Here is a 17,128-nt window from a genome sequence, read left to right on the forward strand (position 1 = left end):
GTCACCCGGTGCGGTCCGCACCTCCCGCCCCGCCCTCGCTACGCCTATATATATATATATATATATATATATATATATATATATATATATATATATATATATATCCTATAAGGTCTACATTACAAAATCAAAATCATTTATGATTTTAAAATTTCTGTTTTACTATACATTTAACAAAATATTACTTAAAATCCAGATCAAATGTTACTTATCATGATAAGGATAAGGAACAACAAAGGAGTCCAAAGATCTACATCAGCGTGTAGAGTGCTATATTATAAAAGACATGAGTACTATCTCCCCCATTCTACACATGGGACTGCATGCGTTCACCCTCTTTCAGAAAAAGAATCCCGGTAACAGCATACTAAAGCTTTCGATGCCATCTCGAGACAGAAAGCATAAGTTGACAAAATCAAAGCACTTGAAGCAGCCAGTACCAAAGGATTTATAGAGCCCCATGCCATAACATGGTTTACAGTAAGTTTATCAGAGATTCTTATTCACGAAGAACCACATACAATTAAGTCTGTTAGATGAATTTCCTTGAGAAGCCAGTCATTCTTTTTTATAAACTTTTATTTGGTTCACTATGTCTGTTTTTCATTTGTTTGTGTGGTGTGTCTATTCTTGTTTCTTAATTATGACGAACTTTTAATGCACCGATTTCATTCCTCCAAATATATTCATCTTCGGTGACAATGCAAGAACATATAGTTTTAAACAATTTAGACTTTGGAAGCTTCTGGTAGGGATTTTACGTCGTAGCCTATGTGATGTCAAGTTCATTTAGAACAAATTAATAAACACTGGAAAATAAAGCAAATATTTTAAAAAATATAATAATGATTTTAAATGCACTGAAAATAAGAAAATATGACTTATTTACTTTCTTTAAAAAAAAAACCTTATCGTTAATAAATGTAAGAGATCTCGCGAGCGACCAATACTTTTATTTGAAAAGCAAAATAGTTTGTTTTTTTAATTTTTCATTGCATTTGAATTTAAAAGCTTACTTTTATAAAGTTTTAAAATATTTTATTTATTAAAGATCATTGCTATAAAATTACGTAAGATTCGGTACAACGTTAGATGGGGTAGCTACTCAAGTTAGTACCCTCGAAAAGTCTCCAAACGTCAATGCAAGTTCAAAATCAGCGGTCCAACATATGTTTACCCTAAACACATTTCGATCAAGACAGACCAAAACACATGATGACAAATAGGTACACCTGATAATAATATCACGACTTTGATGACCTGGCCATGTCACACCACTGGTGACCTAGTTATGTCACACCACTGGTGACCTAGTCATGTAACACCACTGATGACCTAGCCCTGTCACACCATTGGTGATCTCACACCATTGGTGACCTAGCCATGTCGCACCATTGGTGACCTCACACCATTGGTGACCTAGCAATATCGCACCATTGGTGACCTAGCCATGTCACACCATTGGTGACCTCACACATCTGGTGACCTAGACCTGTTACATAACAATAAACAGCGAGATGACCCACTGATCGCGATTTCTGACAAAATTTAGGACAGGTTTTAGGTCGAGGGAGTCCAACATAAAGGTCAAGGAATCTCTAAACATTTGTTGGTCAAGGGAGCAGTATAAAATGGAGGTCAAGGAAGTAGTAAACATTTGTTGGTCAAGAAAGTAGTAAACATATGGAGTTCAAGGAAGCAGTAAAAAATGGTCACAAACCATATAGGTCAAGGAAGCAGTAAACACACATAGACCAGGAATCACTAAACACATACGTATAATCACATAGGGCCTTCTTATTTTAAGTGTATAGGCCTAACTATGATTAATACAGCTGAAACAATCGATTACATTAATAACTATTAATGCAATAAATAACTAGAAACATATTATTATGAATCAGATACCAATCCAGTTGTTCTTCGTTGAGCTATAGCAATTATTGATAGACATTTTTTCTAACCTGATCAACATAAATAAGGTACCAATTAAAATGTTCTTAAATGATACATTGCCATTTTCCATGATAAAACTTGCCATGACATTCTGGTGATTCTCGCTCTAGGATCGTCTCGTCGACAAGCAGGACGCCAATCAAGTCCTGAACGGTCAGTGTTGACCATTTCAAACAATGACATGTCAGGCGGTAAGTCTCAACTTCAGGTCTGGCAATACAGGCCTAACATTTTTACTGCTGGAGCCTACGGTGTTAAGGCAGGTTTTATATACATCAGTTTTAGTTTACAGTTATTTAATGTTTGGAAGCGGTATTGAGAATGAACACAGCTCACGTTTGCATGGCACGTTTTTTATTTATTTTTTAGGCATAGAATATACTGCGCTGGTACGGCGCCAGGTGGGACTGTGGAGATCAGTGTCAGCCATACTTGCTTTACTCAGCATCGGCCTCATCATCGTTGTCGTCGTATTGTCCGTCAGAGAATCCCACGACAGCGCCGAAACTTGCGGGACATCAAGAATTTCCCAGAAAAACGGAAACGTCATTGACCTTAGTGAACCAGACAAGCCCGGACCTTTTCATGACCTCACAAAACTGGAGATCCGAAATCTGAGAGCGTTTTTAGAAAAGGACCCTAACATCCGGGTAGTCCCTGCGGCAAAGGCACAGACCAACGTTAGCATGCTGTACACGATGGATTTGTTCCCAGCACCCAAGGCAGAAGTGCTGAGTTACTTGGATAAGGAAGGGCCTCTGCCCACGCGAAGAGCTCGTGCTATAGTGTTTCGAGGAGATTTAGATCCCCCGGTAGTTATAGAGTACATCTGTGGACCACTGCCTAATGTTACGGAATGTAAAATATTGCAGTCGGATAAAAGGCGAAATCCCGTAGAATTTGCACTTCGCCCTATAAGTGATGTTGAATTGGACAGCCTTTATAATACTGTTCTTCTTGAAGTTGATCGTAAGGTAAGAACGGAAATATCTGAAAGGTGTAAAGATTGATACATAGAAAATAAGAAACATATAATGGAGGAAGTTTGGATTTTGTTTGATCAGGCGTATGTGGGAAAGCCTTAGTTAGAACTGCTGAATCTGAAGCGAGTTGTATTATTAATGTTAGCAACACACTAGAAAGATTGTTCTAGAAATTTCTCCACGTCTTCAGATTGGTTACATTCTGAAAGAAAGTTATGGAACTTCCTACCACAACTGTAAACCTGAAGAGTGTTTGACCTACTTCTCTTCTCATCTTGGCACCAATTTGATCAATGACGTCACAGCACATAGACTCTGGGTATGGGCGCTGTATTCGGTAGAGTACTACGCCCTCCACCCTGTAGACTTTGGAGTCTTGGCCGTCATGGATGGATCCGATCCCAGAAAATTCAGAGCGGATAAAGTTTGGTACCACGGCACTCTCTACAACAGCTTAGACGACCTCATCCTCGCATACAACAGTAGCGGGTAATGTTTACAGTTTGTTGACTAAATTATGAGTAGTGCTAGTCTCACTACAACAGTAGCGGGTAATGTTTACAGTTTGTTGACTAAATTATGAGTAGTGCTAGTCTCACTACAACAGTAGCGGGTAATGTTTACAGTTTGTTGACTAAATTATGAGTAGTGCTAGTCTCACTACAACAGTAGCGGGTAATGTTTACAGTTTGTTTACTAAAATATGAGCAGTGTTAGTCTTACTACAACAGTAGCGGGTAATGTTTAAAGTTTGTTGACTAAAATATGAGAAGTGTTAGTCTAACTACAACAGTAGCGGGTAATGTTTACAGTTTGTTGACTAAAATATGAGCAGTTTAGTCTCACTACAACAGTAGCGGGTAATGTTTACAGTTTGTAAAAAGATATATTATAGATGTTTGTACTATATCACTGCTTAATGCACACAGTAATGTGTGTAGCGTGCGTGTGATGTGTAGTTTATGTGTCATGTATAGTTTATGTGTGATTTGTAGTTTATGTGTGATGTGTAGTTTATGTGAGATTTGTAGTCTATGTGTGATGTGTAGTTTATGTTTTTAGTAGTTTATGTGTGATGTGTAGTTTGTGATGTGTAGTTTATGTGTGATGTGTATCTTATGTGTGATGTGTAGTTAACTGTGATGTGTAGTTTATGTGAGATGTGTAGTTTATGTGTAATGTGTAGTTTATGTGTGATGTATAGTTTATGTGTGATGTGTAGTTTATGTGAGATGTGTAGTTTATGTGTGATGTGTAGTTTATGTGTGATGTATAGTTTATGTGTGATGTGTAGTTTATGTGTGATGTGTAGTTTATGTGTGATGTGTAGTTTATGTGTGATGTGTAGTTTATGTGTGATGTGTAGTTTATGTGTGATGTGTAGTTTATGTGTGATGTGTAGTTTATGTGTGATGTATAGTTTATGTGTGATGTGTAGTTTATGTGTGATGTGTAGTTTATGTGTGATGTGTAGTTTATGTATGATGTGTAGTCTATGTGTGATGTGTAGCTTGTTGTGTACAGACCCGAGCAGAAGTCCCGCATCAAGAAACACGAGTACAGCAAAGACGTCTTCTCAACCCTCAACTTGCGAGGTGACCCACAGCCTGAACACCCACAGAGACCCCCGACCTTAGTGGAGCCAGACGGCAAGAGATACTCGTTGAAAGACAGGCAGGTGAGTGACCTTGGTGGAGCTAGGTGAGTGACCTTGGTGGAGCCAGACGGCAAGAGATACTCGTTGAAAGACAGGCAGGTGAGTGACCTTGGTGTAGCCAGGTGAGTGACCTTGGTGGAGGCAGGTGAGTGACCTTGGTGGAGCCAGACGGCAAGAGATACTCGTTGAAAGACAGGCAGGTGAGTGACCTTGGTGTAGCCAGGTGAGTGACCTTGGTGGAGGCAGGTGAGTGACCTTGGTGGAGCCAGACGGCAAGAGATACTCGTTGAAAGACAGGCAGGTGAGTGACCCTGGTGTAGACAGGTGAGTGACCTTGGTGTAGACAGGTGAGTGACCTTGATGGAGGCTGACAGGTGAGTGACCTTGGTGGAGGCAGGGAGGTGAGTGACCACTGTAACCCTTTCATTTATTAACGCCCACAATAAAACTGTAATCCTTTAATTTATTAACGCCCACACACCACCGTAAGCCTTCCATTTATGAACACCCACATACCACTGTAACCCTTCCATTTATTAACGCCCACTTACCACTGTAAGCCTTCCATTTATGAACACCCACATACCACTGTAACCCTTCCATTTATTAACGCCTACAAAACACTGTAACCCTTTCATTTATGAACACCCACATATCACTGTAACCCTTCCATTTATGAACACCCACATACCACTGTAACCCTTTCATTTATGAACACCCACATACCACTGTAACCCTTTCATTTATTAACGCCCACATACCACTGTGTAGGTCCAATACCTGGGTTGGAGCTTCAACTTCCGCATGTCCATCCTCTCTGGACCAGTCATCTATGACGTCAGATTCAAGAACGAGAGAATCGCTTATGAGATTGGGGTATCGGAGATTTCCGTTTTCTACTCCGCGGATAACCCCATGCAGGTACAACACAAATCCTTCTTGTCATTTCTAATGCTCAAGCTTACAAAACACACATTCTTCTTGTCATTTTTAATGCTCAAGCTTACAAAACACACATTCTTCTTGTCATTTTTAATGCTCAAGCTTACAAAACACACATTCTTCTTGTCATTTCTAATGCTCAAGCTTACAAAACACACATTCTTCTCGTCATTTCTAATGCTCAAGCTTACAAAACACACATTCTTCTTGTCATTTTTAATGCTCAAGCTTACAAAACACACATCCTTCTTGTCATTTTAATGCTCAAGCTTACAAAATACACAGCCCATTTTGGAACTTATGAGCTTTGAACTTTGGTGTAAAATATTTGTTTAAATATAAAACAAACGAACAACTGAGGCGCCATGTGAAAATATGTGTTGGATCTTTTATCTACCTGCAGCGGATTACGGATTTTGTCGACTCGGCAGCTTTGATTGGAATCCACTCCAAGTCCCTGGTCCCAGGCGGGGACTGCCCAGAGACGGCCACCTTTATCAACCAGGTAAGACCTCAGGGTCTGTGTGTATTGGGGCGGAAGGGGGGGGGAGTACTTCTTACAATAGAAAAAAAACGATTTCTTGGGTATGCTTTCGACTGTAGGGTTGGCCAGTATCGAAGTTATGTTCGGTTCTCGACAATGTTGCTCGTAACGAAATGGAACTCGTAAATGTAATTGGTATACTTGTACATCGGGAGCTTAGTGTATGGTAGGAGTTTAAAGAACAGTGAGAATTAATTGGTTTCGGGTAATATTTTTAATAGAAGCTTATTTCAGTAAAGAGCTTAACTAATGTATGGTAGGAGCGTATTAATGTTTGGAAGGAACTTGAAGCAAAGGCTTGGTATATAGCGGGAACTTAATATTCCAAAAGAGCTTAGTTTTCGGCGGGTGATGAAAGCCAAACATAACCATTGGGAAACGTTGGGGTGGGGAGAGGTCGGGTAAAACACGAGCTTTTTTTATGTTAACATTATCTATAGTCATACGTGTAGGGACATATCTTGTTTAAAATTGCTTAGGTCTTAGATGTAACACATATAACGTTGGAAAACAATGTTATTTTAATAAAAACTTGACCATGACCCAATTATTTTCACACCAGACTTTCACTGATCAGTCAGACGACGCCCCGTTAAAGATATCCCGCGCTTTTTGCCTGTTTGAGAACAACAATGGCTACCCACTCAGACGACATTTGTCTTACTCTCGATCAGAGGGCGCCTTTTATGGCGGGATGCTGGACTCGGCCTTGACCTTGAGAAGTGCATTGACCATCATCAACTACGATTACATCGTGGACTTTATCTTACACCAAAATGGCGTCGTAGAAACACGTGTCATGAGTACAGGTAAAACACGTCAGAACATTTTCATCAGATGGGTACTTCGATATTTTAATCACTAATCACCTCCGCTACTTTTTAATGCGAGTTACATCCTACTACAATTGGGCCGCTGATACATGTATATACATATCAACTCCACTACTTTTTAATGTGCAGGTTACATCTTACCCAGTTTCTTCACAAGTCTTGAGAAGCCATACGGTTTTCAAATAGAAAAAGATCTGCTGGGCACCTTGCATCACCACATGTTCCATTTCAAGGTCGACCTGGACATATCGGGGACCTCCAACAGATACGAGACACTGGACATTCAGCCAGAGACGGTGGACATGAGAACGGTAAAAACAAACATCCTATAAACAATTTTCTTTGAAAATTACAGCACCACTATATTCTATTGAATTCAAACAGACAAGTAAACAAAGTGAAAAAAAAACAGGTGTATACTCAGGGTTTCTTTCATACATTTTGCTCATAATAGGCCTTCCGGGGGTGGGGGGATAATAATGAAATGGTTAAAGTATAGGCTATATTTTCTATTTTTAAATATTCTATTCACCTGGGTCTATGGACGTGCTCCTTCTCCAGAGAAATGGAGTTTTTTTTTCATTTTTTCTGAGCATTTGAAACTTCCGGTGAGAGGAGGGGGCAGTGTTTCTTCCAGACTTTTTTCTCCGGGGGGGGGGGGGGGGGGGAAGGGGGAGGGCTCTTGAAATTTTCGGAGGAAGGGGGCGGTAGATTTTCTTCGGGGGGGGATGCCTGGAAGAAACCCTGGGAGGGGGGGGGGGGAGAGCACATACTGGTTAATGGTTAGAGTATATATTTTATGTATAAATTATATATTTTTCTATTTCGTCCGGGAGGAGGAGCACTGGCGGTGCGGAAAACCTGATAAAACACTGCATAGACAACATAGAATTTAGTTGTGTTAACATGTGATTCTGTTGAACATGGATGAATGTTTTACCCAGGAAGTTTTATAGATAGCTGGGATATAATGCCTCACGACACAGCAGGATTTAAATAATCACTTTTTTTCTTGATTTCAGGTTCCTAATAGGAAATATCAGCAGACAAAATTTGTAAGAAATTTGAAAAAATCTGAGAAAGACGCGCTGTTCAAATATAATTTTGACCACCCAAAATATCACGTGGTGCATAATGAGAAGGTCAAGACAGATTTGAACGAGATCAAGGCCTACAGGTGAGATTGGCTCAGGTCAGGTAGGCTATATATAAATGTGTGTGAAGATAGTATAAAAAACATGGTGTCATTTCCCACATTCATCATTTATGTTGTAAAACATTGATACGTTATCTTAACCTAAAAAAAAATTTAAAAAAAAGTTTTTTAAAAGTTACCTTTTCGAACCTGGCGGTTCATGGGGCAAGAGAAGTAGAGTCCACCTGTTTATGTGACCTCGGCCTATAAAACGGATAGTAACAGCACTAAGGTCACTTTCTCTAACGTGAGCCGGGTACCCATCAGAGCTGGTTTGACCTATAGACATCCTATATCCTCGAGCCAAGGACCCAAACTAAAAAAAATTCAGGTTAGCAGTCGTGCGCTCTACCATCCGACCACGCCGTTACCATCTTAATCTAAAGACTGAAGGCAATCATTTCTATTTCTTCTAGCACTACTGTGATAGCTCTTTAGACCTGATGGTCCATACTGCGGATGAAGTGGTATTCACCAATTTCTTTTATCTCGGCACATTAAGACATTGTGTGATCGGCACTACTGCCAAACATCTTTACATTCTCTAATTACAAGTTATTTTTGCTACCTGTCGCGTTTACTTACAACATGTGTACTATACATGTCTAGAAAAAAAAACGCAATTAGTGAGTAGCCCCGCCCCCCATCCTATACACATTCTGATAAATTTAATTAACTAATGGCGAAGTTGTTTTTTTCTAGACGTGTATAGTATAAATGTCGCAAGTGTGAACGCGATGCAGATCATACCACCAGTTTAGAGTAGACTACCATTTGAATGTACTGAAATGGTGTGTAGCAGGAGATGTTGACTTCTCGGTGTGGCCAGAAAAAAATACAGACCATTATTTAACTATTACTTTAGTATGACGCAGACAATATTGGTTTGTGTTTTACAGGATAGATATGCAGGGCATGTCAAAGCAAATTCTCCCAGAGGGCGAAGACAACGAGAGGACCATCCCCTGGGCCAGACACCAGCTGGTAGTGACCAAACACAAGGACGACGAGCAGGTCTCTAGCTCGCCTTACGCAATGTGGGACAGCAAAAACCCCGTCACAGACTTCACAAAATTTTACGAAGACAACGAAAGCATTGTTGACGAGGTTTGTATTGATCTAGTAACCATGTAATGATTGCACGACGAGGTTAGTAACCCGGTAAGATTACACTCTAGAATCTATAATTTCAATGCGCAAAGTTGTTTTTTTTTAAATGGCCGCCGTTTTGTTGACAGGACTTGGTGTTTTGGATCACTTCCGGTATGCACCACATCCCGCACACAGAAGATCTGCCACTGACGCCAACTGTAGGCAACCACCTCAAGTTTTTTTTGCTGCCGTACAACTATTTTAAAGAGTGCCCGTCTGTGGCTTCACGTGACCATGTAAATATAAAAAACAACAACACTATCAGCATTAAGTTTTATGGCAACCAAATAGATCTAGTAGCATACCTTAATACCACTGAATGTGGCATCAATAGGTCTGGTGGCACCTGGTCATCCTGGTGCGGTAAATTAGGTTCTCATCCCATCCCACACCCCCCCCCCCACACCCCCACCCCCACTCAACTCCAACAATTTTGTATTTTCGGATTGTTTCCCATTTCACTGTTCTGAATGGATCAGTAAATTAAAAAAAAATTGGTGTCACCGGTGCGGAACATACCCCGACCCCGCGCCCCGCCTTATGACGCCACGCCCCCGCCTTGTGCGAATGGCACCATGTCTTGTGACGTCACAGTGCGGATGGCACCCCACGCCCCTGCCTTATGCGAATGGCACCCGGTCTTGTGACGCCACTGTGGATGGTACCCCGTGCCCCCGTCTTGTGGTGTTACTGACCCGGGGATAATCTGCTAAAGAAGTTATACTGCGACTACAATACAGCATAGGCCTACGCATAGGCCTACATCATAGTGAGACGAATTATCAATTCCCAACCCCATTCACGTATTTTTAATATCAAATTGACTCCAACGCAACTTGAAACATAAAACCACCCGGAAGATGATTTACAAAACCTGTCTTATAAAAGCTGACGTATCAAAGCTGTCTTGTCTGTCCCACAGATACGAATAGAACACAAAGACCGCAGCAACCCGCTGGATGGCGTCAAGGTGGAAAGGAACGGTAACTCCTACAAGACGTGTAGGTTACCCAACTACGCTCAGCAGTTCGATGATCTGGTGGACAAGGATCCTCAAGTTATATTGGACAGTCGCTAAACCATCATAGACATGTATAGCTGTGATTTTAGCACAATTTATCAATAGCTGCTGAAAATTTTTGCAAAAAAAAAAAAAAAAAATTATAAATGAATATAAACTTCAGTCTGTCCATTGTTTTTTGTTTTTTAATTGTCAACTTATTTTGATAATTTGTATTTCCCCCTCCACAGGATCACAAAAAAATTCAACATTGAGTATATCAATCAATTTACATTACGATTACATTACAATCTTTTAATAACGAGAAATAACAACCAGCGAGGGGGGGGGGGGGTGCGGGCCGCTCCGAGTGACACCATTTGGGGTGACACCAAGGCTAAAAATTGCAAAATGTACAGAAGATAAATGCTTTTTTGCCAGTTCCATTTATAATTCAAGTTAAATATTTTTTGTAAGTACAAATAGACAATTATTACAAGAGGGTGGGAGTGACACCATGACGTAAACGTGCTAATATTAGAGAAAATAATGCTACATCCAACTATATTATTAACAGACAATAGATAAATCATAAACATCGTTACTATTATGTCTGCAGTAATTAAAGCTTATAAACATACATGTACGCGCATGTGGCATATATTTAAATTATAGGCCCATGTAGGCCTATATATATATATATATATATATATATATATATATATATATAGTTTCTTGGGGGGGGGTGACACCACGAAGTACCGCACCGGGTGCCGCTCGTCACATTTACCAGCTTCCAACCTCCTTCGTCACCAAAGTATGAACCCTTCCTTAACGATAACAACTGGTACAAGTTTGAGCGAACAGCAAGAAGACACAAACACTTCACTGTGTGGTAGGGGTAGTCCACGAATAACGTCACGCAAGCGTAACAGATTGTTCTCAATTCGTAACATCCAAGCATCGCCACAAAAAAACCAGATCCACGTCAATATCTTACCACATCGTCACGTAAATTTAAAAAAAAATCCTCAACTGTAGACTTGAGAAGTCATTCATTCAGGACGACTTTCTGCAATCTTACCGTAGGCTACTACTACTAGAAGGCTCAGCTGTAGGCTACCGTAGAATCAGAGTTTCTTCCAGGCATCTCTTCGGGGGGGGGGGGGGCAAAGCCCCCCCGAAAAATTTTTACCGCCCCCCCCCCCCCCGAACGAAACGAGATTTATATAATTTATATAGAAAATATATACTTTTAACAGTGTCCGCCCCCCCCCCCCCCCGAAGAAAGTTTACCGCCCCCCCCCCCCCCCCCGAAGATTTCAAGTGCCCCCCCGGAGAAAAAAGTCTGGAAGAAACACTGCGTAGAATTGAATCAATCTCACCATGTCAGTAGGCTTAAAACTGATTTGTCTTTGAAAGGGAAATAATTTAGCCTATAACATCACATACTGTCAAGAAAGAAATACCCGATGTAAAGCGACGTATCACACTGAGAGCTCAGAGTAGACCACAACTACAACTATCGTCTATTTAATTAACATGGGAAGAAAGATGAATCTAGATCTGTAATCCTCCAGATCATATAATTTCGGAATACCAAAACTTGCCTGGTTTTCTTCAACAAAAATGTGTCTGATGTTGATCTTGGTAACTAAGTAAACTTGATTAAGGTGGCTTGGTGTAACATTTAAATAATTGTCTTTAAATTTAAGGGAGATAATCACTAAAGTCTGGCATTAACATACAATATCGCTAAGAGGTGAGCTGAAATTTATAAAATTATTAAGCAGTTATTTTTCTTGTGAGTATTTTCTGAGTAGGATAAGAACTTAGGGGTTAACTGTAATTAAAGATTTGTTAAAAAAAATGTATATCTTCATTGAACATCTTCCCTTATCCTATTAACATTAGAGATAAGCAAACATATTATAGGTCTATTATAAAAAGTGTTAAGAATTTTCATTAGAATAACTTTTAATTCACAATGTGATGTGCTCCACTGATGATGTGGTGTCACAAAGTTGTTATGAAAACAATTTTAAGCAAATAAGGTTTTATTTAATCAGATATAACTAAAAATGAATAACAATTTTTTATTTAAATTGAGTATGTAAAACAATACTGTATATTTTAAATAGCTATTTAATTGTTTTTTTTCTAGAAAAGATATTGATGTTGATTTAAAATTAGATTCTGCATAAATAAGAAGAGCAGTTTTAAAATCAACATTTTTTAAAAACCAGTATAAAAAACTCGGCTGCAATAGCATAATAAACAAAAGTCCCAAAAACAAAGTCTACAATCATAGATTGAGACATTAAAATATACAGCTTTTATAAAAAGCAAACAAAAAAACTATAAAAGTTAATACATTATAATTATAACACAATTTTTTATATTCAAGATTATCATAACCATTTCGTTATGATTCTCTTGCTTGACAAAGTGAAAAGTAAATTAAATGTTCATTTACTGAAGTCAACACATTTAAATTTTTATTGATATTTTATTATTTGCAAAATGAATAGTTATAATATAAACAAGAGAGAAAAATTATGCTTAAGCCTTATAGCTCCAACTTATTTTTTTCAAAATTGTATTCCTCAGCAATACATAGGTCTACTAATAATACTAATATAACTTTACAAATAGTTCCCTTGGTCCCAGAGATTATATTTATATAGTCTGAAGTATTTTTGTTGGGAAATATTTGTAACAACATGCAGGGGTTATAAAAATGCAAAAAAAGTATGAAGTATATGTGCAAATAGCATTATGTGACAACAAAAAATATTTGAGTGGGTATTAGATTAGGTAAGCATTTAGACATGATTAGTATAACTTGTCAGACAAGTTCAGGTTCTAAATCTGAAGAACTAGATTTATAACCATCATATTCAGTTAATCAATTACTAATTACTTGAATTACACTCGTAAGATTTTAATATATCAGCATGACTATGACTACCGACTAGCCTTTCAAAGCTATTTTGTCAATCATTTATAATAACAGACCTGCACACACAAAAAATATCGAAAATTAATAAAATGAAACTAAGTTCTGCCCATAGCTGCTTTGAAAGGTCATTGATTTCATTTTGTGCTTATATTTAGTACCCGTTTGTTGAAATTCATGCCACTGGGCATGAGTGAATGGAAGTGAAAAATGGAAATATAAGCAGCTGGTGTTGAGGATAGAAATGGAAAAATATCAGTCTCAGGGTTGTAAGGGTTAAAGAGTCAACAATTCTAATATATTAAAAAATAGAACATTCTAGTATGTCAACAAGAGGAAAAGAGCAATCTAGAATATCAATTAAAAAAAAAGGCAGCATCATTTTTGTTTCTTTACATCTGAGTTACTGAATACCCTGCTGAGATAAGCCTCCTGCTGCTTCACCACTTCTGTTTCACTCACTTTTTGTTTGTACTTTAACATTTGTCTGTGATGCTTTGAGACTAGTTCTTCTATCTCCATTTGTTTCTGATCAATCAAGGCCAACTGCTCTTCACACAAAGCAGTTTTCTCTGAAAATAAAGTAAACACTGAATAATACTTAGTACTGGTCAAACTTTGCTAAATGCAGTTTTATTAGTTAGTTGTAACATAATTACTTTTAAGCTACTAAAACACTTAAATTATAACTGTGATTTAAAAATTTCAATCACACTCTTATAAATATTATTATAATCCTGGAACTAATAGGAAATTAACAAGTGTTTTAAATAAAATGAGTTAAGAAGAGATCTGAGGTGATGGTGTCAAAGAAAATTGAATTAATTTTTAACCTTGGAGTTGTACTTGAAGATTATTATTTTGAGCATATACATCTGATATCTCCTTTTGTAAGGTAGTACATCTGAAAGAGAGTTATTTACACATTTTATAATATTTAACTATAAATTTTAGTGCAGGTGCATTCTAATTCATCACATGATAAAATACACTGTGTTTGAAACTATTATCATTTTCAAATTTAAAACAATTTTTATTGATGCTTATAAACTTAGCATGTCTAATACTGGAAAAAGTCAAACTAACTCAAGACTGAAAGAAGCAGTTGTTTCACTCAGCTTGTTTTCTAGTGATGAAATATGTTGAAGACTGTCTTCAAATTTTTCAAAAACCAGCTGTAACTTGGCCTGTGTTTCACCATGACATCTACATTCCTCCTGCAAAACGTCTCAACACTTTAAAGCTTAATTATCAGAGAAATTTGAGCTTCTAATGTAGTATGTTATTCTCACATTCCTTTATTACACTAATAACTTTATTATATTAATGACAATGTACAGTATAAAGAGCTGTCATGATTGTTGTTTTTCTACTAAAATTTAGATCAACTCACTTCCAGTTTTTCTTGAAGATTTAAATAACTATCTTTATGAACATACTTCTCCTGAAACATAAAAGACATATGTTACTAAAAAACTTAAATAAAGTTTTTCTACAATTCTAATTGGTAATTGTTTATATTATCTTCGATATTCAAAGTATAAATAAAATGAGTTTTGTTCATTTAGCTTACCTTTAGTTCATTTTGTAGTTGGGTGTAAACTTCTTTTAGAACATAATCTTCAGTAATTGATTTCTGAAGTAAAAGTTTTATTTTATTACAGTATTTATAGAACTTCAAATTATAATTGAATTTCTAAACTTGTGGACAGTTTGTTACAATAATTAGATGCTGTCATCAAATTTTGTAAGAAATGTGAAATATTTTTAGGTCAGTAACATCACCTTAAATTTAAGAAATATCTAGTTGAATTTAAAAAATCAGTGTCAAATTTTGCTGTAAATTAAATTTCACACTTTCTGTACATTGAAAAAATATAATAAATGTATAGACCCTTTGTTATTAATTCTTATTGGGTCACAAACTTACAGTAGTAGCTACTTCAAGGCTGTAATGTAAACCTATGGCTCTGCAATAGTTTTTGAGCATGCACACATTTAGGCACCCTGACCTATGGCTTGTAAAACACCAACTTCTTGCTTATACTAAATTAGCTCTGAGAACACACTCTGAGTTTTGAACCACATCTTTCTTTGTTCATTTTACTTGTATTGCCCCATCTCTGTTATCTACACTAATTTGATTTCTCAGCAAATTTATATTCTCAGTTGACTTTTGCCCTGTCTAAATTGTCTTGCCTCTAGTAAATAAACCTACAACATTAAAACTTTTGTAAGAACATTTGACAGTCCATAATCAAACAAACATTACCTCAAGCTGCTCAATTTTTTCTTCTTGAGATTTCACAGTGGAATCAAAATTCACCCTACTTTCATTCAAAATGCTTATCTGTTAAAAAAATCATTGTTTTTAGTAACATGATTCCTACTTACATGATTGATAATTAAGAACAATAGTCAGTTTTCAAACTTTTCCTTTGGCCAAATTTTAATACAAATTTTTATTTAATAAGGTTGATTGCTATTATGTTTGCATTTTTATAACTTACACATTAGACAATAACTCAGACTGTTAGTGAGTGTGGCTTACTCATTTAAATATGGTAATCTATCGTTTTAGGTGCATAAAACTGCTGAGGCTAGTAATGTCACATGAATTTTTTTTGCCTCATTGTTAAAGCTTTAATAGAAGTATATTGTTATATATTTGTGTCAAACATTATATGCCTACATATATCAATTACAGAGTGGTCTAGCGGTAGAGAGCTGGACTGCTACCCCGTAAGTCTCGAGTTCAAATCTGAGTTCAAGTCAGTAGACCGTCCCTGAGTCCACCCAACTCTGATGGGTACCTAACTCCAATAGGGAGAGTAAAGGCGGCAGGGCATAGTGCTGACCACACTATCTCTTCATATGCAGAGGTCACCGAAACAAGTGAACTCTACTTCACTTGCCCTATAGTAGACCGTCAGGTTTGAAAAGGGAACTTTACTTTTAAATATATCTGAATATATCAATTAACTAGAAATTGTTTTAAACTGCAGTGGTTGTGAGCAAGATCTGCTATACAAACAGCGACCATCTGTAAATTAGAGTGGTTTTCCCTGAATCTCCACTATAATTTAAAAAAACAAAAAAAACTTAAGTTGGTTGCTAAAGGCTTAAGTAAATGAGCTTGGTTGCATCTGATGAAAACATCACTTGACAAGTTTTAAAATTAATACTATTGCTTAAAAACAGGTATATGAATGAAACTTTGAAACATTTTTGTAACTTTCAAAACATAACTCCTCTTAAAAATGTGAAATAATTACTAAAATTTAAATTAAATTTGAGTAATTATTTCACATTTTAATGAGCCACCTTTTTTCACAATACTAGTTTCGGCCTATTTTACGTACTAGATCTACTACAAGAACAAGCAACTGCATTGAACACTGCCCTGAGTCATGACTTACGACTTACGCTATTTTTAATCAGCTGTTCTACTGTTGACTTCTGTGTCAATAATACATCTGTGATTTGTTTATGGACGATCATATAACTAGGCACCGAACCATCATTGTTATTAGATCTACTTAAATTTATTGCCAAAGATTTGCTTTCAGTATACTCTGAGCTAGATCTAGATCTATCAGATGAGTTCGTGTAATTAGACTCATCAGAGTTCAGCTGTCTTACGTCTGCCGCCATTTGTAAACAAATATTGGGTTAGTATAATGACCAGAATATAATAAAATTATATGCAATCCTCATGCTTGTTGGCCTACTGAACTGAACACAAAGATCTAAACCTAAATATCAGACACAAATATAATTAGCAGTAAAATAAATAAGCAATTAACATGGGCTTTTTCCACTCTCTACCAATCTCCCGAATAAATGCCTGAAAGAAAATCTAAAAGTTACTAAGCCTAATACTTTGTTTTTTATAAGTCTCACTAAA

At 37.1% G+C, this 17,128-nt stretch overlaps 2 protein-coding genes across 2 annotated transcripts; one reads left to right on the forward strand and one right to left on the reverse strand.

Moving 5' to 3' along the window:
• The first annotated feature begins 322 nt into the window (after positions 1 to 322).
• Positions 323 to 10,368, forward strand: LOC131943761 (putative amine oxidase [copper-containing]). The gene is made up of 13 exons (XM_059304020.1): positions 323 to 480; positions 2,067 to 2,147; positions 2,326 to 2,930; positions 3,130 to 3,428; positions 4,464 to 4,617; positions 5,368 to 5,517; positions 5,942 to 6,043; positions 6,645 to 6,891; positions 7,045 to 7,226; positions 7,938 to 8,092; positions 9,010 to 9,217; positions 9,349 to 9,498; positions 10,185 to 10,368. Exons 1-13 carry the CDS (start codon positions 471 to 473, stop codon positions 10,338 to 10,340), a joined length of 2,499 nt encoding a protein of 832 aa, XP_059160003.1. The 5' UTR covers positions 323 to 470; the 3' UTR covers positions 10,341 to 10,368.
• A 2,590-nt stretch (positions 10,369 to 12,958) lies between these two features.
• Positions 12,959 to 16,875, reverse strand: LOC131943771 (dynein regulatory complex protein 9-like). The gene is made up of 7 exons (XM_059304038.1): positions 16,648 to 16,875; positions 15,494 to 15,571; positions 14,795 to 14,857; positions 14,615 to 14,665; positions 14,308 to 14,438; positions 14,055 to 14,125; positions 12,959 to 13,793 (listed from the first exon to the last, which is right to left on the reverse strand). The coding sequence occupies exons 1-7, from the start codon at positions 16,873 to 16,875 to the stop codon at positions 13,600 to 13,602; spliced, it is 816 nt and encodes a 271-aa protein (XP_059160021.1). The 3' UTR covers positions 12,959 to 13,599.
• Positions 16,876 to 17,128: the final 253 nt, after the last annotated feature.

Source organism: Physella acuta, unplaced genomic scaffold (assembly GCF_028476545.2).
Source record: "Physella acuta isolate Inbredline_101_S28 unplaced genomic scaffold, ASM2847654v3 ptg000466l, whole genome shotgun sequence".
Classification (NCBI taxonomy): Eukaryota; Metazoa; Mollusca; class Gastropoda; family Physidae; genus Physella; species Physella acuta.